Below are 25,714 nucleotides of genomic sequence, written 5' to 3' on the forward strand. Positions count from 1 at the left end.
GTTGATGCTGGTGTGGGAGCGTTCTAGAGAGAATACAATGTATGGATGGTGGTTTGAAATGGATGAATTTGTGGATGAAATTGTGGTGGAAATCTATGAGGAAGTATAGGTCGTCTGTCCAGGGGATGAAAATATCATCAATGTAGCTCAGGTAGATAATTTGTTTCATGGTGCATTTGTCCAGAAATTCTTCCTCCAGGTGTCCCATGAAGAGGTTAGCATACTGGGCAGCCATCCTAGTACCCATGGCTGTTCTCACTGTTTGGACAAAGTTTTTGGGTGAGTATGGGTGAGGATGAAATGAATGAGTCTGGAAATGTGTTTGGGGTGGATATCTGAGGGTTGTCCATTGTCTTGTGGATATCTGAGACAGCAGCAATGCTGTCATTGTGAGGGATGTTGGTGTATAGGGAGGCCACACAAATATCTCAAAAGAACCTCCTTGAAAAAAAAAAACCTTCCAGAAAAAAACCCCACAAACTTCTGACTGCACACCCCTGCTGGGTCACCTGCCACTCCAGACTGGGGGTATCGTTAAGCAACTACAACCTATTCTCGATGGGAACCACATCCTGAAATAAATCTTCCCCAAACTCCCTCTTCTGGCTTTCAAACAACCCCCCAACCTCTCCAAGCTCATCATCCAAAGCAAGTTCCCCACAAACCAGGACCCTGCTATAATAGCAAATGCAAAATGTGCAGACATATGTCACTGCTACAATGATCAATAACCCCCACAACACCCCTTTCAAGATCCATAGGTACTACACATGCTATCACACTGTGTGGTGTATCTTATCGTGTGCACTAAATGCCACAATTACAACTATGTGGGTGAAACCAGACAATCACTACACACTCTCGCATGAACTCACACTGAAAAATGATAAAAGAAAAACACCTTATAACCTGTGGACGAACTTTTCAGAAATTGATCATTCCCTATCTGACTCCTCAGTCCTCAGCCTCACAGGAAACCTGCACAACATCTTAAAATATGAACCTGGGAGCTTAAATTCATAATTTTGCTAGACACTAAAAATCATGGGCTTGACAATTGCATTTCCCCTTCAAACAATGTTTCTACCACTACAAAGGCAAACAGTACTTTCTCAATCAGTGATCTTACCTCTTCAGGAAGCAGTATTTTATACTTTGCACTTGTACAGTGGGATCTTAAAACACTCCAAATGTTACCATGTTTGTCCCACCAAAATTCCTCTTAGAAAGTAAAATTTTCAGGTGGGGAAACTGTAGAATGGAGAGAGGAAGGAGGGATAAATGCCTTGACAAAGATCACAGAGCCAGGAACAGGATCCAGATAACATAACACTATGCTTCTTCACAGCCTCGTGTAATTATATTCTGCCTATCTAAATTTGCACTGTGGTTTCTGTTGGATAGGAGATACTGCAGTTTCTTAATACACATCTGTGTTCAAAATTAGAAATAAAACTAAATCATTTTCTTGAGAGTGAAGAAACACCTTCCCTTCCAATAAACTGAAAAGAGGTAAAAAGCAAATCAGAGTGCATGCCTCAGGCAATGATTTCCTAACCCTGCCTCCTTTCCATCGAAGCAGTTGTTAGGGCAACATTATTGCTAGTGGCCTTCTTGAACTTTTGAAATTAAACAAATTTTTTTGGATGGCCCAAAACCACCGCACTGATTTTCAAATCCATCTGAGCTGGGATATTGCCAGGCAGCTATTTAGCTCTTCATCACACACGGACATCCACCATCTTCTTTAGACAGGAAAATGAGAGTTAAATCAGTACATTAATGGAGTTACTCCAGGTTTACCACCAGTGTAAATGAGAACAGAATTTGACCTATAGACTGCTAACAAGTGGCCTCAGAGCCAGACTGTGACTGAAGCCATTGGTTGCAAGGGAGGAGGTGAAAATGCACATTGCCCCAGCAGGAACTTATCTGAGAGCACAGGGAGAGGGTGAACCTCTTTCACCACTGACACTGGACTCAATGGGCCAGATTCTCTCTTGCCCTGCACCTTGACAGTGTTTTACACCAGTGCAGATTGAGTACAAAGTACATGTCAATTGTTATCAAATTAGAAATATAATAAATGGTTACACAAGGGGAAGAGCAATGGAAAAATCAGGCCTACTGGCTACATCTAAAATTGAATATTTTATTGACTTCACCCAGCACTGGTCTAGCACTGATACAGCTCCATGGTGGGAACATTTGTGTAGACCAGCCATCATTGTTTCTACCAACATGTCATATAGTCCTGAGAGTACTCCTGTCATTCCAGCAACAGTGCTAAACCAACCCTGGGAGAACTCCCTAGTAGCCAAAGACACCCTCCCCCTTTACCATTTCCTGCTCTTGAGGAGAGCACACAGCACACCGTTCTCCCCGACAGCCAGGATCTTTTTATCACCCTGACTGAAATACCCTCCCAACCCAACCAAGCTGGAGAAGGGACCTCTGATGACTGTACCTTTTTAAATATAATACATGTTTTAAAAGCATGCATTTTTAATGATTAATTTGCCCTGAGGACTTGGGATGCATTCATGGCCAGTACAGCTAATGGAAAAGTCTGTTAACGTGTCTGGGGATGGAGCAGAAATCCTCCAGGGACATCTCCATGAAGCTCTCCTGGAGGAAATCTAAAAGCCTTTGCAGAAGGTTTCTGGGGAAAGCAGTCTTATTCCGTCCTCCATGGTAGGACACTTTACCACGCCATGCTAGTAGCAAGTAATCTGGTATCATTGCATGACAAAGCCTGGCAGCGTATGGCCCCAGTGTTTGCTGGCATTCAAGCAACATCCATTCCTGATCTCTCTGTGTTATCCTCAGGAGAGTGATATTGTTCATGGTAACCTGGTTGAAATAGGGGAATTTAATTAAGGGAAAATTCAGAGGTGGCCGTTCCTACTGGGCTGTTTGCCTGCAGCTGAAAAGAAATCCTCCCAGCAGTTAGCCAAGTGGTTTGGGATGGGAGGCCATTGGCGCAGAGCTGTTTGCGTTTGGCTAGCAGGGATCTTCCCTGATACCAGCCACACGGTGCGGGGAGGGGTAAAGCGATCATCCCAGAGAATTGGATGGGAAGGGATTAGTTTGGTTTCTGCTGCTGCAGGTTAACACAAAAACCGCAGCACTAAATGGCCAACTCAACTGGTTTTGCTTGGTATGGGAGAGGAGGGCGCTGCTGTTATGAAGGTTGCAGAAGCCGAAAGACTGTGGCTTACCACGGCTGCCGGCAAGCGGATTCTGTTGCCCGGCACTGCGTGTGTGATCTCCAACACCAAAGCCGCAGGCACTCAATATAAGATGCAAAATGCGACCTTGTACCAAAATCTCATGTGCTATGTAATGTGAATAGTGTCGTTCACCGTGAAAGAGTATAGCCAGTGTTCTGTAAAATGTATCTTTTTAAATACTTCACTCCCTTTTGTTTCTCCTGCAGCTGCAAATGTTTCAAGCCACCCTCCTCCATCCCAAAGGCTATCTCAGATAAGGCGGCAAAAAAAAAGCACGCGCAATGAAATGTTCTCTGAGCTCATGCAGTCATCCGGCACTGACAGAGCTCAGCAGAATGTGTGGAGGGACACAGTAGCACAGTACAGGAAAGCGGCCAATGAACGTGAGGACAGGAGGGATGATCGAGATGAGAGGTGGCGGCAGGAAGATCAGAGGAGGCAGGATGCAACGCTGGGGCTACTGTGGGATCAAACGGACATGCTCCGGCATCTGGTGGAGGTTCAGGAACGGCAGCAGGATCACAAACTGCCACTGCAGTCCTTGTTTAACCACCCTCCCTCCTCCCCAAGTTCCATAGCCTCCTCACCCAGATGCCCAAGAACGCAGGGTAGGGGCGGTTCTGGGCACCGAACCATTCCACCCCACTGGACAGCCCAAGCAACAGAAGGCTGTCATTCAACAAGTTTTGAAGTGGCCTTTTCCTTCCCTCCTACCCTCCTCCCACACCCCACCCGGGCTACCCTGTGAGTTATCTCCCTATTTTTATAATCAATTAATAAAGAATACATGGTTTTTAAACAATAGTGACTTTATTTCCTTTGCAAGCAAGCCGTGATCAAAGAGGGGAGGGCGGGTGGCTTACAGGGAATTAGAGTCAACCAAGGGGGCGGGTTTTCATCAAGGAGAAACAAACAGAAGTGTTACAGGGTTCCCTAGCCAGTCATGAAACTGGTTTTCAAAGCTTCTCTGATGCACAGCGCTTCCTGCTGTGCTCTTCTAATAGCCCTGGTGTCTGGCTGTGAGTATTCAGCATCCAGGCGATTTGCCTCAACCTCCCACTCCGCCATAAACGTCTCGCCCCTACTCTCACAGAGATTGCGGAGCACACAGCAAGCAGCAATAACAGTGGGAATACTGGTTTTGCTGAGGTCTGAGCGAGTCAGTAAACTGCGCCAGCGAACCTTTAAACGTCCACACTCTACCACCATTCTGCACTTGCTCAGCCTATAGTTGAACAGCTCCTTACTACTGTCCAGGGTGCCTGTGTACGCCTTCATGAGCCAGGGCATTAAGGGATAGGCTGGGTCCCCAATGATAGCTATAGGCATTTCAACATCCCCAACAGTTATTTTCTGGTCTGGGAAGTAAATCCCTTCCTGCAGCCGTTTAAACAGACCAGAATTCCTGAAGATGCAAGTGTCATGAACCTTTCCCGGCCATCCCACATTGATGTTGGTCCCTTGTGATCCACCAGTGCTTGCAGCACCATTGAAAAGTACCCGTTGCGGTTTATGTACTGGTTGCCCTGGTGGTCCGGTCCCAAGATAGGGATATGCATTCCGTCTATAGCACCACCACAGTTAGGGAATCCCATTACAGCAAAGCCATCTACTATGACCTGCACATTTCCCAGAGTCACTACCTTTGATAGCAGCAGCTCAATGATTGCGTTGGCTACTTGCATCACAGCAACGCCCACAGTAGATTTGCCCACTCCAAATTGATTCCCAACTGACCGGTAGCTGTCTGGCATTGCAAGCTTCCACAGGGCTATTGCCACTCGCTTATGAACTGTGAGGGCTGCTCTCATCTTGGTATTCTTGCACTTCAGGGCAGGGGAAAGCAAGTCACAAAGTTCATTGAAAGTGCTCTTACGCATGCGAAAGTTTCGGAGCCACTGGGAATCATTCCACACCTGCAACACTATGCGGTCCCAACAGTCTGTGCTTGTTTCCCGGGCCCAGAATCGGTGTTCCATGGCATGAGCCTGCCCCATTAACACCATGATCTCCAAATTGCCAGGGACCGCAGATTTAGAGAAATCTGTGTCCATGTCCTCATCACTCTCGTCACCGCGCTGCCATCGCCTCCTCACCTGGTTTTTCAGGTTCTGCATAAACTGCATGATAATGCGCAAGGAGTTTACAATGGTCATAACTGCTGCGGTGAGCTGAACAGGCTCCATGCTTGCTGTGCTATGGGGTCTGCTCGGGCAATCCAGGGAACAGGGCACGAAACGATTGTCTGCCATTGCTTTCACGGAGGGAGAGTTGACTGACGACATTTATCCATAACCACCCACGACAAATTTTTGGCCCCATCAGGCACTGGGAGCTCAGCCCAGAATTCCAATGGGCAGCGGGGACTGCGGGAACTGTGGGATAGCTACCCACAGTGCGCTGCTCGGAATGTCAACGCTTGCCACGGTACTGTGGACGCACACCACCGAATTAATGTGCTTAGTGTGAACGCATGCACTCGACTTTATACAATCTGTTCCCAAAAATCGACTTCTGTAAAATCGGAGTAATTTCGTAGTGTAGACAATACCCTAACATCGGTTAACTTATGAGGCTTGACATCGTAGATGAATGTCCACAGGCAAAATTATGTTTTTGTTGTGTGTTTGATAGCTTTTGGTAAGTAAGAGAATATGTAGGAACAAAGTAACAATCTCCTGCATAACGCTGCAGAGTGCTAACACAGTGTAAGACATCAAATACAGATAGAGCATGAAGCCATTAATTCCACAGAGAAGTCTAGAGTGGAAGGCATTCTTAAGTGCCCAAACCACCTTAGTTTTTCAGTTCTGATGGCATCAGGAATATTCAGATTGATATAAACCCCCTTTCCTCCCAAATATCAGCCACTTTTTCTGCAAGTGTACCTTACTGTGACTCCCATAATGTTCACCTCCTTTATCATTGTTGCAGCTTACTATACAATTAACTTTAAAGCATTTGTAAAACTGCTATGTAGGTCACAAACTGAAAAAGGAGCTACAGTAAAAGCATACTCAGCCTACTTAAAGGTTCAGAATAATTAAATACACTTTACTGAAGTCCAAAAGCAAACTTAGTAGTACCATGCAAAACTGACATTTATTTATAATTAAGGCCACTTCTCTGCCATTATTCCATGAGTACAGAAATAGCCATGGTAATTTGGAGACAGCTTCAGAATTTGCCACTGGCATGGAGCCTTGCTCTAAAAGATTCCCTTGCTATTTGCAGATGAGGGGAATTTATGCAGATCTCGAGTCCTCTTACCCTTCCTGGACTCAGGCTCATTCAAAGGAAGTTAAGTCCTGCTCAGACAAGTTACTCTACTACAAAACACAGAGATGTGGAGGCTAACATGATGATTTGGGAACCTGTCTGTAAAACTTATAAACTCTGGTTGACACTGTCAAGTTATTATTATGAAATTGCTGTATCACAGGAAGCCTCTCTACGTGTATCCACCATTGTTGGCAAAGCTGTGTCACCTCCCTGCCAGATGGGGACAATCGAGGGTCATTAGAACTCAAAACCCGCCTGTTCAGGTGGAATCACCTGAATGACAGTCAGTTGGCTGGAGGTGGGAGAAGATACTTCCCCCAACTTATCTGCAGGGAGGAAGGAAGGGGAGAGAGTGGAAAATTTCCAAACCGGACAGAAAGACAGAGTGACAAACCAGGAATTTAAAAAGGACTCCCAGGGGGAAGACTGAGAGAGCCATAGAGGAAGTTTTGGGCAGGAAAGAGGAAGGGGACAGACGAGCAAGGTCAGAGAAGGTGAGCTCAGGAGAAGATGGCTCCATGTTTCAGATGCAAGCCATGCACTGCAGCCCCAGATGACTTTAGATGCTCTGGAATGGTGAGGAAACGGAGGCAGGGAAATGTGCGTCGGGTTCATTATTTTTGTATAGATCTGTGTATTTCTTATGTGATTAAGTAAAGAGTAATGGTTTTAGAATTCTGTGCAAAGTGTCAGTGCATTCCATGCACTACACCGATCACATGCCCTGGGAAGAAGAGAACTGTGGACCCAGAACACCACACAGCTGGAGTCTGGAAGAGGATGTGTTTAAGCTACAGAGGAAGCCTGAGGGGCCAGCACTATTTCTACGGTCTGGGCCATGGGCTGCTTGGTCACAGCTCTTGGAGGGGGAGTGCTAGACAAAGGGTCTGCATCCCAAGAGTGCCTAGGGACACCAAGACAGGCTCAGTGCCTAGACTCCATTCAGACTCTGGAGGCTTTACACACCCAGGGATTCAGCAACTGGATCACATCATAGCAGTCTGGTCAGTGGCCAAGAAGAGGCACTCAACTAGACTACCCAGCCCTGTTTCCTGTCAGAGCACACTTACTGCTGGAGGAAGGAAATCTCCACCTTCCAGCAGACAAGAGGAGGAAGTAGAGCCTCCGACTTTCTTGCAGCAGCTGGGGCACAGGCAGAGCGTCCAACCCACTCCCAGGAGTCTGGAGAATCCCCCACTCCTTCCCATCAGCCATGAGCATGTGGTGGTGTAGCAGAACCTGCCAGTTGAACCAAATGATTTCCCCAAAGAGCTGTGGGGAGGAAAAAAGTGGAACTTTGATATAAGCAGCTAGGGTGCAATAAAACTGTTCCTCTACACACAATGAGGAAAACAAAGTCGGAGTAATCCACTCTTTAGAAAGGAATGTGTGAAGGGAAAGGGGTATGCAGCCACTTCTTCAGTAACAAACCCGCCAGGCTTTCAGGAATGAGCGTGCAGAGCCAGCCTTCTTGACACTTCTAATAAATTCCACTGACGTCATGTTATAGCAGTTGATTAGATAATGACTTACAGACTGAAGAGCTTCCATCAAAGATTTACTTACGCATCATTTACTCAGTAGAACATTGTTTCCTCTTTTATTTTGTTGTGGTGTTATGAAAATGAATACAACAATATATCTAGAAAAGAAAGAGTTTGCATCTGTGAATGGTGCCTCTTTGGCTGACAAGTTCTTGATACTTCGCTACTCTGAATATTGTAGTAATATACAGCCATTGGTTTTGCCTTGGTTGTCAGCTACTCCAAGAACAGTAGTTGTATTTTTGGTGTCTTTGGTGTTAGTTGTTGTCTTCTCAGGATACCATGGATAAGTAATAGATTTATAGATTCTAAGGCCAGAAGGGACCACTGTGATTATCTAGTCTGATTAGCATAACACAGGCCATAGGACTTCCCTGAAATAATTCCTGTTTGAACTACAGCATATAGAAAAATATCTAAACTTGATTTAAAAAATTCAGTGAAGGAGAATCCACCACAACCCTTGGTAATTTGTTCCAATAATTAATTATCCCCACTGTTAACAATGTATGCTTTATTTGCAGTCTGAATTTGTCTAGTTTCAACTTCCAGCCACTGGGATCGTGCAAGATTGAAGAGCCCCTTATCAAATATTTGTTCTCTATACAGGTATTGTAGACTGCCATCAAGTCACCACTTAAATGTCTCTTTCTTACAATAAACAGATTGAGCTCCTTGAGTCTATCACTATAAGGCCAAAAGAAAAGGAGTACTTGAGGTGCCACAAGCACTCCTTTTCTTTTTGCGAATACAGACTAACACGGCTGCTACTCTGAAACCTGTCACTATAAGGCAGTGATTTTCAAACTGGGGTACGAGTACCATTAGGGGTACACAAGCTCCCATCGGGGTACATGAGAAAAATCCTGTAATAGAAGACTATGCATTTTATTTAGAAAGACATGGCAATCTAACCATAGGTATATTATGCCCATAACTCAGATGGGGGTATGTGGTAGACTACATTGTTTAGAAAGGAATACGCAGCCTAAAGAACTTGCACTCAAATAAAATAAGTAGGGACAACTCATACATCTTTTCTCTGGAAGATCCACAAGGCATAGAAATACGATGTGTAGATGAAAGTGGGAACAACCTATAAGTAACTGAGGTACTGGGAATAATGCCAAATGGGGAAAATTCTGTGTTTCTTTCCCCTCTCAGAGGGCCCAATCCAACTTCCATTAAAGTCAGTGGGAATTGGATTAGACCCAAAAAAGCAAGAAACTACAGAAAAGGAGTTACCCTCTAACATAATAGTAGTGGCAAATCAGAAAGAACGATGGAAGTCACACAGTGTGCTAATTCTGTCCACATGAAAAAAGCTGAATCAAAGGGACTGAATATGAGAAGTTTCAGAAGTGAGAAGCTGTGTCTAAAAGGACTTTAAATGCATCCTGTAGAAACTAAGCCCCACTTTGTTAGGGGAAAGAAATGGTCTGCTATGGTTAGTAACTGTCACAGCTTAGGACAACTGCACCTACATTTCCCCCTCATTGTCCTCCAAGGGCACCTACTTGTAGGCTCCCAGCTCCTCAGCAAGCACCTCTGTTAAGAGAAGATCCATGTCTCTCTCCCTCCTGACGAGGGTTTTTTCCAGACTATACAGTTCCCTGCCTACACTCTGAGTTCTCCAGCAAGTCAGACACTCTAAATCATCAGCGTCTGCATGTTGTTTTCTTACCAAGGCTCTAAACAGTATAACTGCTCACAGCTATAAAGTACCACACACCTCTATCTAAGCAAGTACATTTAGTCTTAAGGTGAAAGCTTTCCAGACAAAACATATTAAAATAATAAAAGAACCTACATGCCTGCTAATAAGCTTACCTGAGATCACCCCCACTCCAATAACGGGCTCCAGTAAGGCGCAGGGTCAGCCTTAGGGGTGGGCCACCTGGGTGACCGCCTAAGGGCGCCATGGTCAAGTGGGGACCATGCAGCAGCTCAGAGGTATGCGCTGCCAGTGTAGAGTTAGAAACTGCTCCCAGCTGGCAGGGGAGCGCCATGGGGGGCAGTGTTCCCTCTAATTTTCCCCATGCATGTGCGGAATGAATTTTGTTGTGTGACACATCACCTTCATATTGGTTCACATAACAAAATTCATGTGGTGGGGGTGGGGCTTAGGGATTCGGAGTGTGGTAGGGGGGCTCAAGGCTGGCGAAGAGGATTGAGGTGCAGGGGAGTGAGGGCTCCAGCTGGAGGTATGGCCTCTGGGATGGGGCCGGGGATGAGGGGTTTGGGGTGCAGGCTGTCTGGGGGTTACAGAGGGGAGAGAGGACTCCCCCAGTTCTCTCTCCCCACAGCAGCACCTGGGCTGGGGTGGGGAAGAGGCTCCTCTCCCCCGGCCGCAGCAAGTCTGGGGCAGGTCCGTGTTGGAGCTGGCGGGGAGAGGCTCCTCTCCCCACCACGGCAGGTCCGTACTGTGCCCTAAGCCCCTGCACAGGGCTTAATAGGCAGCTGCGCAGCTGAGAGGGAATTTAGCTGAGGGGGCACCCAGATTTCTTCCTGCTTCCTCCCAGTGTGGGGGGGAGTGATTACACACAGATACTTCTCCCCCCTACATTCCTCTGTGCCCCCCCATGGGGCTGTCGGGGGGAGGGAGAGCAAGGAGCAACAGCAAGTGCTCCTGCATCCAAGTCACTTTCCCCACCTGGGCTGTGCTGTTAAGCAAGCATCAGGAGCTGCTGCTTTGCTTCTCTCCCCTTACGCAGCCCAGGTGGGGAAAGTGACCTGGATGCAGGGAGCCCTGACATTGCTCCTTGCTCCCCCACTCACAGCCTCCTAGTGGGGCATGCAGGAGTGGCGTTGGAGGGGACAGCAAGCAGCAATGCCAGCTGCTCCATGCAGCCCTATCAGTTTCCCCGTGTGGACACAGGAGGGGAGTGTAGGGGTTAGGGGCAAAGGGGGCAGAGTGCAGGGGTTAGGGCGCAGGAAGGGAATGCAGAAGTTAGGGGCAAAGGGGGCATAATACAGGGGTTGGGACACAGGAGGCACAGGGGCACAGGAGGGGGGTGCAGGGGTTAGGGGCGCAGGAGGGGAGGCAGGGGTTGGGGCACAGGAGGGAAGTGCAGGGGTTGGGGGCAAAGGGGGAAAAGTGCAGGCGTTAGGGGCAAAGTGCAGGGGTTAGGGGTGCAGGAGGCATAGGGGCACAGGAGGGGGTGCAGGGGTTGGGGCACAGGAGGGAGGCGCAGAGGGATGCAGGAGGGGTGCAGGGGTTGGGGCAAAGGGGGCATAGTGCAGGGGTTAGGGATGCGGGGGGGAGGCAGGGTTTCGGGGCAAAGGGGGCACAGTGCAGCGGTTAGGAGTGAAGAGGGGAGTGAGGAGGGCAAGCATTACAAATGCAGGAGGGGGTGCAGGGGTTAGGTGAAAAGGGGCCACAGTGCAGGAGTTAGGGGCAAAGGAGGGTGGGTGAGGAGGGGAAATGTCAGTCCTTCAAACCTCACCAAGGGATTTTATTCTGGTTATAAGTTCACAACAGCTGTTAGGGCAGAACAAGCATCCCATGAATCGTACATTCTTTCCTTTATACAGTTTGAGCCTTTGATCTTGTCCTAATATAACAGGTGATCAGCAGACAAAGGTCCTCTCCTCAGGACAAAAGTTTCAAAAGGCTGAGTTCTCACATAACATAACATGTAATGTTTGCATACACTCACCCCTAGAGATTTCCTGGGAAATTCCTTTTAACTTTGTTTATCGCAAAAGTTCATTCTTGTGTGGCACGTTGTTTCAGAACTCATAACATTTCCCAGGGTTCCCAGGGTTTACATTGTCATATCTCCCCACTATAGGAGTTATATACAATTCCACAATAATACATAAACTTTGCATTTTTAATACAATGGACTCCAAAGCTACTTAAATTCAATGATGTTTTTCAAGAATATTGCAGGAAATTGCCATATCTGTCCCATTCACAAGCTGAATGAAGGGACCATTTCATCTTCTCAAGTGGCAAATGGCAGCAAGGATTTACAGCAGCACAGAGACAAACACAGAACCTGACACTAGATGGCTGTGTACCAAGAAAATGAAACACAAAATGCTAGGCCTAGAGACACCCTGACTAACACTTGTTCCAGTCAAGAGAAATTAATGAACAAACTATAAAACCTTGCCTTGAAACTAAGAGAAATTCATGAGAGAGAAGAGGTTTACCTGGTCCTAACTTCATACTGAGGTTCACTTGGTCCTATATTACTACACTCAAGTAGAGCCCCCATAAGGGTCAGGCCCTTGAGAGAGTGTCTGTCTCTTTAACCCCTCCTGTGTCTTTGATTTCCCGTCCCCTTCACAGGGACTGATTCATTTCTGGGGAAACCTGTCAAGCAACCCCAGAAGGGGGTTGCACTCACAAGGGCATCAAAGCAAATGGCTCTTGCAACATTGTCTCTCAAGTGTTTGCTGAGAAGTGTATATTTCAGGGGTGGGCAAACTACGGCCCAGGGGCCGCATCTGGCCCTCCTGACGTTTTAATCTAGCCCTCAAGCTCCCGCTGGGAAGAGGGGTCCGGGAATTGCCCTGCCCTGGCGCTCCAGCCGAGGAGCGGGGGTTGAGGTCTTGCCCCTCTCTGCATGGTTCCCAGAAGCAGCGGCATGTCCCCCCTCCAGCTCCTACACATAGGGGCAGCCATGGGGCTCCGCACACTGCCCCTGCCCCAAGCACTGCCCCTTTAGCTCCCATTGTCTGGGACCCACAGCCAATGGGAGCTGAAGGGGCAGCGCCTGCGGACAGGGCAGTGCGCAGAGCTGTCCGGCTGCACCTCTGCGTAGAAGCCAAATGGAGGACATGCCACTGTTTCTGGGAGCTGCTTGAGGTAAGCGCTACCTGGAGCCTGTCCCCCCCAGACTCCCTCCTACTCCCCAACCCCCTGCCCCAGCCCTGATCCCCCTCCTGCCCTCTGAACCCCTCAGTCCCAGCCCAGAGCATCCTCCTGTACCCCCAAACCCTCATCCCCAGCCCCACCCCAGATGGAGCCCTCTCACCCTCCTGCACCCCAACCCCCAATTTCGTAAGCACTCATGGACTGCCATACAATTTCCATACCCAGATGTGGCCCTCAGGCCAAAAAGTCCCGTCCCCCTGTCCCCCGCCCCCGGTATATTTGGATCTTTCTCCCACTTTCTGGATGTATTTCCTGACAATCCTACCATCCCCATATATTAACTCAATATATGCATACAGTAAACATCACAATAACCAGATCAAGATACAGTGTACAGAAATTATTACAGGCAACTCCAAATTCATCACAGCATGACTACACTGAAGTAATTAATTGATGCTGTGCCCACATCCAAATATTCCCAGACTCTGAAGACATTCAGCTCTGAAGTCCATTGTGATGAGCCTTTAGCTATAATGTTTCAAACAAATAATCCTCACTCTAAACAACTACAAACTTTGGGAAAGCTTGGACAATGACCCAATTCAAATTTTGCAAATAATTTTAATGCATTTATTCCCATAGCTAATTCACCATCCTCTATGTTCTATATGTATTCACATGCTGGTGTACCAAATTTTCAGCCTTCCAGGTAAATGCAGGACTAAATCTGGCGAGTGGATAAATGTGATTGGTCAAAGTAATATGGCAAGGATAGCTTTTAAATATGTAACCATTCATTATTATGTAGATCATTTTAATATTCAGAATATTAGATAGGGAGGCAACACAGTACTAGTTGAAATGCAGTACATCTGCAAAAAGGACCGAAGTATTAAAAGGTATCCCTGTTCCTTCAATATTGTAAAAGAAAAATGATCCATATTAAAGCCTTTATGTTTCTCAGCTAAAGCTTCGTATTTAGCAACACTCATTACCAATTTCTAAGTTTCTGTGTACAGGAATATTGATGCCAAAGAACTGAAAGTGAAAGAACACACTCATTTCCCCAACAATTGCTAGAGCAGATTCTGGTGGTTAGAGCAGTGAACTGAGAATCAGTTGTGGGTTCTATTCTTGAATCAACCACTGGTTCATTGTGTCACTTGATCTCTCTTCTGTAAAATGGGAATCATAGTACCTTCCTCAGAAGTATTGGCAGGCTAAAATTAGTGTTTGTAGAAGGCCTATAGATGAAAGGTGCTATATAAGGGCAAAATATGGTTATTATATACAGAGTAGTATGATTACTTTACAGAGTTACAAACTATACATAAAGGGAATCATTTAACCCACCAACAAAATGTAGCCAATTCTGAAGTGGAACACAATATCATTATACTGGCAATAGCAAAACTACAATATGCTTTTGGTACAGGTTGTCAAGAATACCTGATCTAAATGAAGTGATAGAGAAATTTAGAAAGGCAGAATACAATTAACTAAGTTGGAATATGGCCAGGAATTTGGTGTTGCAACTCATATGAAAGGTATTTCAGTGCTCATAAGTCACCAGGGCCAGGGCTGTAAATATCATCTGAAAGATGACACCAACAGCAGCAGCACAGAGCCATCTAACACCAAACTGAAGCATTGGTTCAATACTGATCCAGAAGTGAGGGGTAAGGTGCTGAATCACCAGAACAACTTCCTGTAGAACCTGGTGTCTTCCAGCCTAGCACTGAGACAGCCTAATGTTGCTTTCTGTGAGAGAGCTGGTAAAATTGCAGTGATATGGCTGCAAACCACATAGGAATGTTTATGAGGAATTAGTGAAATTAATAACTCTGTATAGCTTGGGGGGGAAACTATTAATAGGAAAGTTGACAACTGTTTACAGATATTTGAAGCATGTAAACACCATGAATATGGACGAATTATTTTGTAGTCCAACGAAATATAAACAGGAATGGTGTGGCGGAGTTCAACAAAGAAAAAGTTAAATTGAATAGTAGGAAAATCTGTCATGACAGTGATATCTACAGTTTGGAACAGCAACTACATCTTTTGCTTGTATAATTTAATGTAAAGTAGAAGTGTTAGTTACTACAAGTTATTTACCTTCATATGCTGTAGGTAACAAACTTAGCGTAGTTATTGGTGAAGGACTAGGTGAGTATTTTCAATCTCTTAATTTCTAATTATCTGTGAAATTATTTTCTTTCTTGAAATCAATATGGTGAACTTGCTCCATGTACTCTAATTGGCTACTGAACTTTATAAACAGAACTCTTGTGCTACCCATGGACTCGTGCTATGTTAGGCGCAGTTACTGAAAGGACACCTAGTGGTGACTAAACGTGTCTGAGTACCAGCTTCTGTAGCTGTTGAAGGTATGTCATGAAGAGGCTAGCAAATTATTATGCTTGAGCCTTCAGTGCCATATATAAATTGTTATGATATTACTGACAAAAAGTATATTTTGGGGGACTCTGGCTGTGGTGTATAATTTTAAATGTACAAATCACTTCTTTTTAAACTAAAAGGCAGCTCAAATCCAGAAGACAGGGTATGTGCATGTAGTACAGTACAGTGCTTTCTCCAGTCTAGTTTTAACATTGCAGGTCTACCCTACTGCAATTGTAAGAATATTGCTCAGTCTAACAGAACTCACAATGGGATATTCAGCTGATATTCAACCTACATTTTATTTTGTTCACCTTCATCCCATATCTCCTCAATTGTGCCCATGAAGTATCCTAAACAATCCCTCCTCTTCTTTACAATACATCCTTCCTTTAAATACAAGCACATGATTGTTGTATCCAAGCTATACACATTTAATTACTATACTCTTTCTTCCTCCCACCTGTCCTATAGTCATTTATGTGCATTTACTCCAATTCCGTCCAGATGTACTAACATATTTCCAATACAGAGGTGTTCATAACTGAATGCCATATTCCAGATGTAGTCACACTGATTTTACAGCGAGAGGGACTATCACCTTCCTGTTCTGTGACATGAGCCCTCTATGTATACAGGCCAAAAAACACATTTGGCTTTTTTGTTCATTCCTTCTTTCCAGGTTCTTCCCCCCAACTGAACATCATTGTTTAGGATTAAGTTTTCCCACATGAATTAGCTTGCACTTCTAGGTTGATTTTCCAGGTTCATTTTTATTAGGCTATATTTCTAGCATCATTGTGTCCTTCTGCATTGTGTCTCAGTCCATTTTCATTACACTTGTGTCCTCAATGGTGTTTGAAATACCTCCCAATTTAGTATCAGCCTTTACTTTAAAGAACTACAAAATAGAACAAGTATTATGTTTCTGCCCTTTTGGGATCCTTTATTATGTCAGCTGACGGCCTAAATGTTATGAATGTTTGCTATTGTTTTGTTTATTTGGGGGTGGGAGGTGGGGTTTTGTAACTAACTTTTTACTTAAAAAATCAAATTCTGACTTATTTCCACAGAAATCAACAAACTATGAAGGACTGGAACCTAATACAATGCTAGACCTGAGCTGCAGCTATTGCTCTCACCCAAAGATCAATATCTCAGGCCTTCATCAACCACACTGCAACTGGTCACCCCTTCCTCCACTCCAGTCTTCTGAGTCTCTCTGCCTCCTCCCAAGCAGGTCATTGAGCATACCTCTTTACTGGCCAGACTCAAATATAGGTCACAAAGCCCTGGTCTACACTAGGACTTTAGGTCGAATTTAGCAGCGTTAAATCGATGTAAACCTGCACCCGTCCACACGATGAAGCCCTTTTTTTCGACTTAAAGGGCTCTTAAAATCGATTTCCTTACTCCACCCCGACAAGTGGATTAGCGCTTAAGTCGGCCTTGCCGGGTCGAATTTGGGATACTGTGGACACAATTCGACGGTATTGGCCTCCAGGAGCTATCCCAGAGTGCTCCATTGTGACCACTCTGGACAGCACTCTCAACTCAGATGCACTGGCCAGGTAGACAGGAAAAGAACCGCGAACTTTTGAATCTCATTTCCGGAGACTGTGGGAACTGTGGGATAGCTACCCTCAGTGCAACACTCCGGAAGTCGACGCTTGCCTCAGTACCATGGAAGCACTCCACCGAGTTAATGCACTTAATGCACTTAGAGCATTTTCCGTGGGGACACACACACTCGAATATATAAAACCGATTTCTAAAAAACCGATTTCTATAAATTCGACCTAATTTCGTAGTGTATACATACCCTAGACCTCATATGAGGGGCACAAATGCTATTTGTGCACGTAGTTTAAAGTGATGGCAATTTCTTCCTTTTGGATAAACAACTATTTCTGTTACCACAATTTCATTATACTTTATTTCTGGTGTAAATGAGTTTTAATAATAAATGTGAGGGGACACCGAATGTATGTGGAATGCAGGTAATTTTGGATGTTCCTTGAATGTGAGATGTCCCTTGAGACAAGGAACATTTTAGAACAGGGATCTCAAACCCAAAACACCAGGAGGGCCACATGAGGACTAGTACATTGGCCCGAGGACCGCATCACTGAAACCTTTTCGTACAACGATACAAAAGTATAGTCAAAAACAAAAAAAAGGAAGAGTAATATAGTATGCTATTAAAAGTCAATGTATTAACTTTTTAAAAACTGTAACGCAAAAAGTTAGTGCTAATTTTGACAGTCATTTCATTTTTGGCCACTTAGCTGGCAGCGTTTTGCATCAACCAGAGCATCAATATTAGGTTTGATATCCTGAGACGAAACCAATCTCAGTGTTGCTTGCAAATGTTCATCAGTGAGCCTTGACCTTAACACAGATTTGTTAATCTTCATGGAAGAGAAAAACTATTCACATATATATGTACTTCCAAACGTTGCCATTACCCTTGCAGAAGCAGAGGGAACTGCCATGCGGTCTGATGGGGATTGATGGGAATGATGGGCTAAGAGCCACTGGCGGTGAGCATGCGCTGAACCTCACAGAAGGCAGCTGCCAGCACCTTTCAGGCCCAGATCACAGCCCAGAACAGCAAGGGGCTGGGACGCAGGTTTTGAATCCCCCACCTTAGGTCATCTCTCTGTTAGAACTTTCTTTGCATGGAGCTGAGGTGCCTTCTCCTCCGACTGAGACTAGTAGGATCTCAGGGTGCTTAGCACCTTTCAGAACAGGCTCTGATAACATGTGCATTGCAACAAAGCCCTGAAGCCAAGGGGAATGACAGGTATGATTCAAATCATGCCACAGATGCCCAAATAAACAACCCCCTCTCCCAGACTGCTCCAAGTGAATCCCCCCTCTGGGTCTTCCTGTGCATCCTGTCTCCTGTGTATCTCTGCTAGACTGTAAGCTGTTTGAGGTCTTACCAAGCACATTGCTGGCACCTAATGAAAAGAGGGGTGTTACCATAGCCACAAGAGATATCTAGCGACACTTCAGTACATGCCCCGCCACACCTCTTCCCACCCCTTCCTCGCCCCCATTCCAACCCCTTCCCCAAAGTCCCCGCCCCGGCCCCGCCTCTTCTCCACCTCCTCCCCTGAGCACGCCACATCCCCCCTTCTCCCCCCCTCCCTCCTGGAAAGTTCTATGCACTGCCAAACAGCTGTTTGGAGGCAGGAAGCACTGGGAGGTAGGCGGAGAAGCGGGGACGTGGCACGTTCGGTGGGGAGTGAGAAGGGAGGGTGACGGGCAGAGGCGGGGAGTGGGCGCCTATGGTGGGCCGCAGGAAATAACTCCATGGGCCGCATGCGGCTTGCGGACTGTGTGTTTGAGACCCCTGTTTTAGAGGCATGTAATGGAGACCACCTTTGCTTTTATCCACCCACCAGCCTGGGGAGAAAGAGCTGCCACACAGAGGTGGTGTTCACAGTTCCCCATTATGGTTTCAGGCAGAAGGGTGGTTGAGGCAGCAGAAGAGTCCATTGGGGTTCAAGTGGTAGGAAGGTAAAGCCAGTAGCCAGGTAGAAAGGGAACAGAAGTTCTCCAGTGTGGGTTCAGAAAGAGAAAGAGGCACTCTGGAAACAGAAGGGGGTGATGGGTGACCAGCTACCAAATAAGTGAAGGAGAAGGAGGAGGAGGAGAATATTGTTCTTTGGAATAACAGCAGCAGCTACACCTCTGGTTTCAATCTGGAACATGATGTCAGATTCCATGTCCCTAAAGTTTGGCACAGCTTCTCCACAGCCTCACATTTTTTATTTATTAAAAATAAATAAAATAAACAAATATCATTTTCTTTTAGGAAAACAATTATTCGGTCTTCATCACATATAATAAAGGGATGAGAATGGGTGGAAAAAAGTACCTGTGTTTCTCTTTGCAGTTCACCTTTAAAGAATGGTTAATTTTTTTAAATCTAGAGAGTTCTGGAGTTTGTTTTTATAACTGTCTCTTTCATGTTTCAATTACAGATTGTATTTCTTCTTTTCCAGCCCTTCTGCCACCTTCCTGAATGAATGCAGGGGCTCCAGGGAGCTCTGTGCTGATATGTGGAGTGGGACAGAGCCAAACAATTAGAATTGACAGGCGGCCTCCAAGCTGGAGCAGGCTGGGAGCTGATGGTGGAAGCAGAGGCTGGAAGGGCCCCCAGTGCCCCACTGTTCTCAGTCGAGAGGTACAGATTTGGGAAAACCTTTCATCCTGTGGACAGCCCCAACAGGAGCTGCTGCTCACTCCACCACTCACTCACTTCCCTCCTACAGCCACATGTGTTTCTGTGCTTTCACTTCATGCAATACTGGGATCTGGTGTTTGAGCTGAGAGCAGTTTGGAGAAATAGGGCTGTCATGGACTGACCACTGTCTTCTTGACTTTCAGGATGTAGGATTCCTAGCCTTATGGAGCAAAGGGCATGTTTTGACAGCCATTCCTCTGAGACTGATGAAAACAATGGACCTACCAGGCAGTCTTGAGGGCAAATGTTCATCCAACTGACGCCTCTATCAGTAGGTTGACAGGGCTGTATAGTCATCATTTGTCATTCACTAGCTACATAGTGGCCTCTAGATGCTCTCTCCATCAGCTTTGCCTGTACAGGTCACCATGGTTCACAGATTAAATGAGAATGGAGATAACAAGAGCCTGGTGGCATCAGTTTTGTGCCAAGTTTGACCAACTGCAACATAGAGATGCCATGACTCCTCAAGAGGCAAAGTGGTTTCTTCACCCTCCACCACAGCACCTGCAAGCTCTTGCACAGGCAGAACTATTCTGAGTAGTGGAAAGCTTCATGAATCCAAGCTGCCTCCACTCAGCTAGAGTCAAGTTTTTCTCTGCATGATGAATTTGCATATTATTGTAAGCAGGGTCTGAATGAACTCTCCCCTGACAGCTAGCTGGGAGTGGGAGAGACTTCAGGAGAAAACTGTATTTACATGAACATACCTACTGGGCTTAGATACCCACCAGATAGAGTGGTGTTCCATAAAGTTATCAAATTTTGCTGGTGTTGGGTTACAAATCATTTTAGTACTGTATACAGGGGTAGTGAAATGCTGTTATCAATGTTGTTGTCTTTACTGTATAAATAAAAAGCAGCAGAATTGTACTTAGCCTGTCCCAAATGAGGGGGTCATCCTCAGATGAAAGGACCTCGTTAAGCCAGGGGCTCAAATGCCAGACCCCTGTGAAAGTAAGAGGGGCGGGGACAGGTGTCCCAGCCAGGAGGTGTGGACTCTCCCTAAGGGTTCCTGGCCTGGTTTAGCCTGTTATTCCCCACTGTTCAAAGAAAGAGCTAAATAGGCTTCATTAGGAACCTTTTTGTTATGTTAAGTACTCACTGAGAGCTGAAATCACTTGTAGTGTGGCAGTGTTTCTGCCCAGCCTGCTGAGAGCTAAAAATCACTAAGAGACTGACCTGCAGAGATCACAGACGAGACACAGGTGGCAGCAGGTGACTGACAGGTGGCCAGTGTGTGCAACTGGCGAAAGTGGCAAATAGTCAGCTGGTTGGAGGTAGCAAGGAACAGCGGCCGGCAGGGTGGCCAGGCAGTGAGGAGCAGCGGCCAGCAAGGCGGCCACCCAAAACAAGTGCTCAGATGGTGGAGTGAGCCAGGTGTCTTCTTCCCCAGGTGGAAGGTGAACTCCCACAGATACACTTCTGAAACCTGGGTCCTCACTGACCAAGGACAACCACTGAGAGTGGGGCATGGTGAGGAAGCAGAGGGGGGCACAGTAAAGGAACTTTTGGTTGTAGAACTCAAGAACATGAGGCAGAAGACTCCGCCCCACGCACTCTGTGGTGGGTGTCCTGCTCACAGTTTTATATTTATGAATCCTGCTTGTGGGCATTTTCCCTAATTAATGTCAGGTGATTTCTCTCCTTTCATTAAAAGTTTCTTTTCTACACACAGACTCTGTGCTTAAGAGTGGGGAAATAGTGCCTCTCAGAGGTGCCCAAGGATGGTGTGTAATTTTACTGGGTGGGGGCTCAAGCTAGTTCTGTGTTGTATTGTTGAAAAGGAACCCCTAGATATTGAACCTGGCCCTGATTGCTACCGGCTCCACCTGGCAGAAGGGTTACATTATTTTGCAGAGAAAACCACTCCAATTTGGACTGAGCTGTCTACTGCCATAAAACAGAGCAGTGTCTCAGTGGGAAAATCAATGAGAGTGTTCTGCTTGATTTTCCATCAGTACTGTCCACTAAGATTATGCAGGTGCTGTAGCAGCTTCAACCTCCAACCTGTGAGATGGATCCTTGTCCTTCCTGGCTGCTGAAGGTCACCAAGAGAAGTATTGGGTCCAGTATTTTCCACATGGGGGAAGGAGGACAGAGTGTTAGTAGTTCTCAGCTATCGTGAGTCCAGTGAGTAGAAAAACCAAACAGCTCTTCAAACTGCCAGTCTGGCTAAGTATAGTCTCATTTTTGGGGAAAGTCATTGTAAAGGCAGTGGCAAGACAACTCTGGCAGTTTTAGTCCTCAAATTTCCTTGACCCCAGCCAATCAGGTTATAGGCTAGGGTATGGAATAGAAAATTATTATTATTGTTTGTATTGTGATTTTGCCTTGAGGCCCTCATCAGGATTATAGCCTATTCTGCCAGGTGCGGTACAAATATCTAATAAAAAGGCAGTCCCTGCTCCATTAGGATTAGCTGTTCTAGCAGTGGCCAAAGAAAGTGACATTCCTGATTCCTTTAGATCTGTCACCAGCCTTTGGTACAGTTCATCATGAAGTTTTGTCAACCCACCTTCAGTCCCTAAAAGGGGTCAGTGGAGCTGCTGGAATGGGTCCATTCTGATCTTTCTGAAGGAACCTAAAGAATATTTGTGGGCAATTTTTTTCTCTGCCCCATGGGCTGCTATGTATACAATTTGCAGGTGACACCCAGGTCTATCATGTCTAACCCAACTAGAGGGAAAAACAAAAAAACAAAAAAACGAACAAATAGCATAGTGTCTATATTGACCTTGGGGCAGGGAAGAGGAACGGCAACTTAATTTGGATAATACCATGATAATATTGGTAGGTTGAGGTAAGCATCTGGTGGAACTGGGACAGATTATATCAGTGCCCCACATGGAGGGAGTTCAGCCACCATTTATAATAAATGTGCACGGCCTACAAATTTTATTAGATCCTGGATACCCCATTGTCACCATGGCCAAGGGCACTTTCCTTCACCTGTGTAAGGTGAGATGGGTGTGATCGTCTCTCCAATGTGGACCTCACCACAGTTATCTGAACCTTTGTCACCTCATGACTAGTCTGTTGTAATGCATTCTGCATGGGATGCTAAGTTGAGATCACCCAGAAACTGATAAAAGAACAGGAGTACTTGTGGCACCTTAGAGACTAACAAATTTATTAGAGCACAAGCTTTCATGAGCTACTGCTCACTTCATCGGATGCAATTTGTTAGTTTCTAAAGTGCGACAAGTACTCCTGTTCTTTTTGCGGATACAGACTAACACGGCTGCCGCTCTGAAACCAGAAACTGATGTTACAGCCCAATTATTAAGCAGAGTTTCATGCATGGAACACATTAGACCAGAGCCTTGAGATCTGCACTGGATTCCTACAGGTTTGGAGATGGAACTCAAGGTGTTAGTGCTAATCCATGAAGTTTTAATTGGTTAGGGTCCTGGTTGCCTGAAAGACTGCTTCTCTCTCCTTCACTCGATATGTGCCTATGTTTTCTTAGGTAATTGGCATTTGCAGTTGAAGACAAATACCTGCAAAAGTGGTCTCTCTATTGAATTTAATAAATTTCCCTTTATACCAGCAAAAGCTTCCCAAAAGAGCTTTGTCAACATCTGCTTATGCATAGAATACTTAAGGTTTAATATAGCATCCCAAAGGAGATCTCTGGTGAATAATAGTATGCTATGGATATTAACTCCCAGGTCTGGGAAATCCTGATTTTGCAGATCTGGCAACAAGCAGACACAAAGCAATTAAAACCCTGTTAAGGAGTGCTATTTCCCTTCCTGATTTCCAAAACTGCTTTTATCTAAATGATCTCTCCTGGTTTTCCAGCCACCAGGGACAAAATAATGGCCCAGATCATCCCCTTGTGCTGAAAACTTGCCAGAAGGGGTGGTGGAGAGCAAATCTGCACAAGGATTCCCTCCCAGAGATCTCGCCACATCATACCATTGAAGGAGTGGTGTTTGCCTTGACCTCAAACCTGGCAGAGCCATGCAGAGGTCCTGTATGGCTGGATTGGCTCTGGAACCTCTACCTCCCTGCTCTGGAACACCTATGGAGGAGGCAGCCCTGTGGAAAACGTAAGATGTCCTGGTGCCATAATATCTTCTGAGGTTTCTCAGCAGGGAGGGAGGGAGTAAAGGTGTGCATCCACTTATCCTTACAACTGGTCCACCTGCTTCTTCTCCTGGCCCACCCAGTCTCCACCATGTCCCCATGATCCCACAGAGGAGACTCTGCTAAGAGAAGATGCCAAAGACTTGCCTTTCACATGTCAGGGTTGGAGTGGGGGGATTCATGTGCATACTCTAGGAGTGATGATCTGGGCCATTATATCTTTCATGACCATAAATTGCCTGACACAATCAGCCATGATTTCAACAGAAGACGTATTAACTTGGTATTTCTCAGGCACCTTAGATTCCCAGAGAGAGGTCTGCCAGGACATAAAATTAAAAACAGCTAGGAATAGAAAGAAATGAGGATGAAAGAGAAGCAATTGTCTATTGGCATGTAGTGGGGAACTCAAGGATTCAGTTAAAAGTGATTATCTCAGTACTCACTGATGTTCACTTTTTAGTTTCTGCATTATTGACTTACTATAAGCAGTAGAAGAGAATTTGATGAATAGCAGGCAACAGAGGCACATGCTTTATTTCCTTGGGTTTTAAGAGTAACATTTCTTGGCAGGCCAACGTTGTTATATTCCAACTTCTGTATGTAATATTTTCTGATGGTGAAATACCCATACACTTCATTAACAGAAGAAACTAGAACTGTCTGCAAATTTGGAAGAATTCTTATTACAGACATCCACACGTACACATTTGGTTTTGATTATACAGTGTGCCAGACAACAGCAAAAACAAAGTGCAGCCCATTATGGCTTTAGTCAACACTTGAGATTTCACTTCTTCTGAAAGAAAGTGATCCCTTTGGCCCCTCATCCAGGTCTATTTCCTGTTAGGCATACAGTAAATGCAGATAAAGTCACCATACAGCTGTTGCTTAACTTGTACAACGTACTTAAAAGGATACTATCACCTTGACATCTAGTCAATTTCAAAAAATGAGTTGAAAGTAGTTTCTGGTATTGCATGTGCCCCTGAGTCTCCCTGAAATTTTTTGTGGTTTTACAATTTTCCTATTTTCTAAAAATACGTTTTTATCCCATCATTGTTTGAAAAACCTATAACAGAGGAAACTGATTATACTCCAAGTGGTGTCCTATGCACAAAGCAAACAAGTGGAAAAATATGTTTAAGTTAACAGTATCCCTTTAACCTCACTGAAGTGTTTGATATATTTAAGAGACTTACCTTGAAAGAAGCTTTTGACCCGGAGATAGCTGACACTAAGGCGCAAGACAGAAAGTTTGTCCAACTTGGATATTATGTCCGGTGGAAAAGGCAGGAGGCTGGCCAGATGATCTAATTCAGCATTCAGACGGTCCCTATGTCTCTTAGAAGGATTAGACTTTTCATTCCCAACGGCAGGCCTTCTGTGGTGGGAAAAAGTATTGTTAATCATTCATTACACCTGTATACAGGGACATTGATACACTATTTGCTATTCACAGAAACTTGTAGATTATCTTTTAGGTGAATGAATCCATAAAATTATTTAAAATTTAGCCATTCTTCATTTGCCTTCCTCATTATACAAAGCATGTTTACTGTAATAGAGAAGAAAGGTTTTTAGTTCAATACAATTATTCAGTCATCAGTGGGGAATGAAGCAACAAATAAAAATGTAAGACTTCCTTCTCTAATGATCTCAGGTGACAAAGGGATTGTAATATGTACTCCTACAGCATAAAACACAGAATTGATCAATTATCTCTGCAATTACAAAGCACATAAAAAGTAATTTAATTCTCAGTTAAGATTCTGATACCATTCTTGACATTTCCTGATGCACTCATATTCATTTTCCTAACAAAAACTAAAGATTTCTTACACCTTAATGCTTTCCTTATTTGGGATTCAGACCCCAAGTACACACACATACCCTGCACATAAGGGCTGGAAACATGCACAACCCACTTTGCTACAAACATAACTCTTCAAATGTATTACAATTAATATCATTAGAAGATAATACAACCTCTGCACACCCTGCCTTGCCAGATTGAAAGGCCAGACGGCCTGTATCAAGAAGGGGAATGTGGGGTGAGAGGGGTTGA

The 25,714-nt window shown here is 45.2% G+C and overlaps 1 protein-coding gene across 1 annotated transcript in view; it reads right to left on the reverse strand.

Annotated features, from left to right (window-relative positions):
* The window catches only part of AHRR (aryl hydrocarbon receptor repressor), a 134,116-nt gene that overhangs the window by 95,481 nt on the left and 12,921 nt on the right, over positions 1-25,714 (reverse strand). The window contains exon 2 of the mRNA XM_077809189.1: positions 24,849-25,030. Coding sequence (XP_077665315.1) covers positions 24,849-25,030 — 182 coding nt within the window. The remainder of the gene's footprint in view (positions 1-24,848; positions 25,031-25,714) is intronic.

The sequence above is a fragment of the Eretmochelys imbricata genome, chromosome 2 (assembly GCF_965152235.1).
Source record: "Eretmochelys imbricata isolate rEreImb1 chromosome 2, rEreImb1.hap1, whole genome shotgun sequence".
Classification (NCBI taxonomy): domain Eukaryota; kingdom Metazoa; phylum Chordata; order Testudines; family Cheloniidae; genus Eretmochelys; species Eretmochelys imbricata.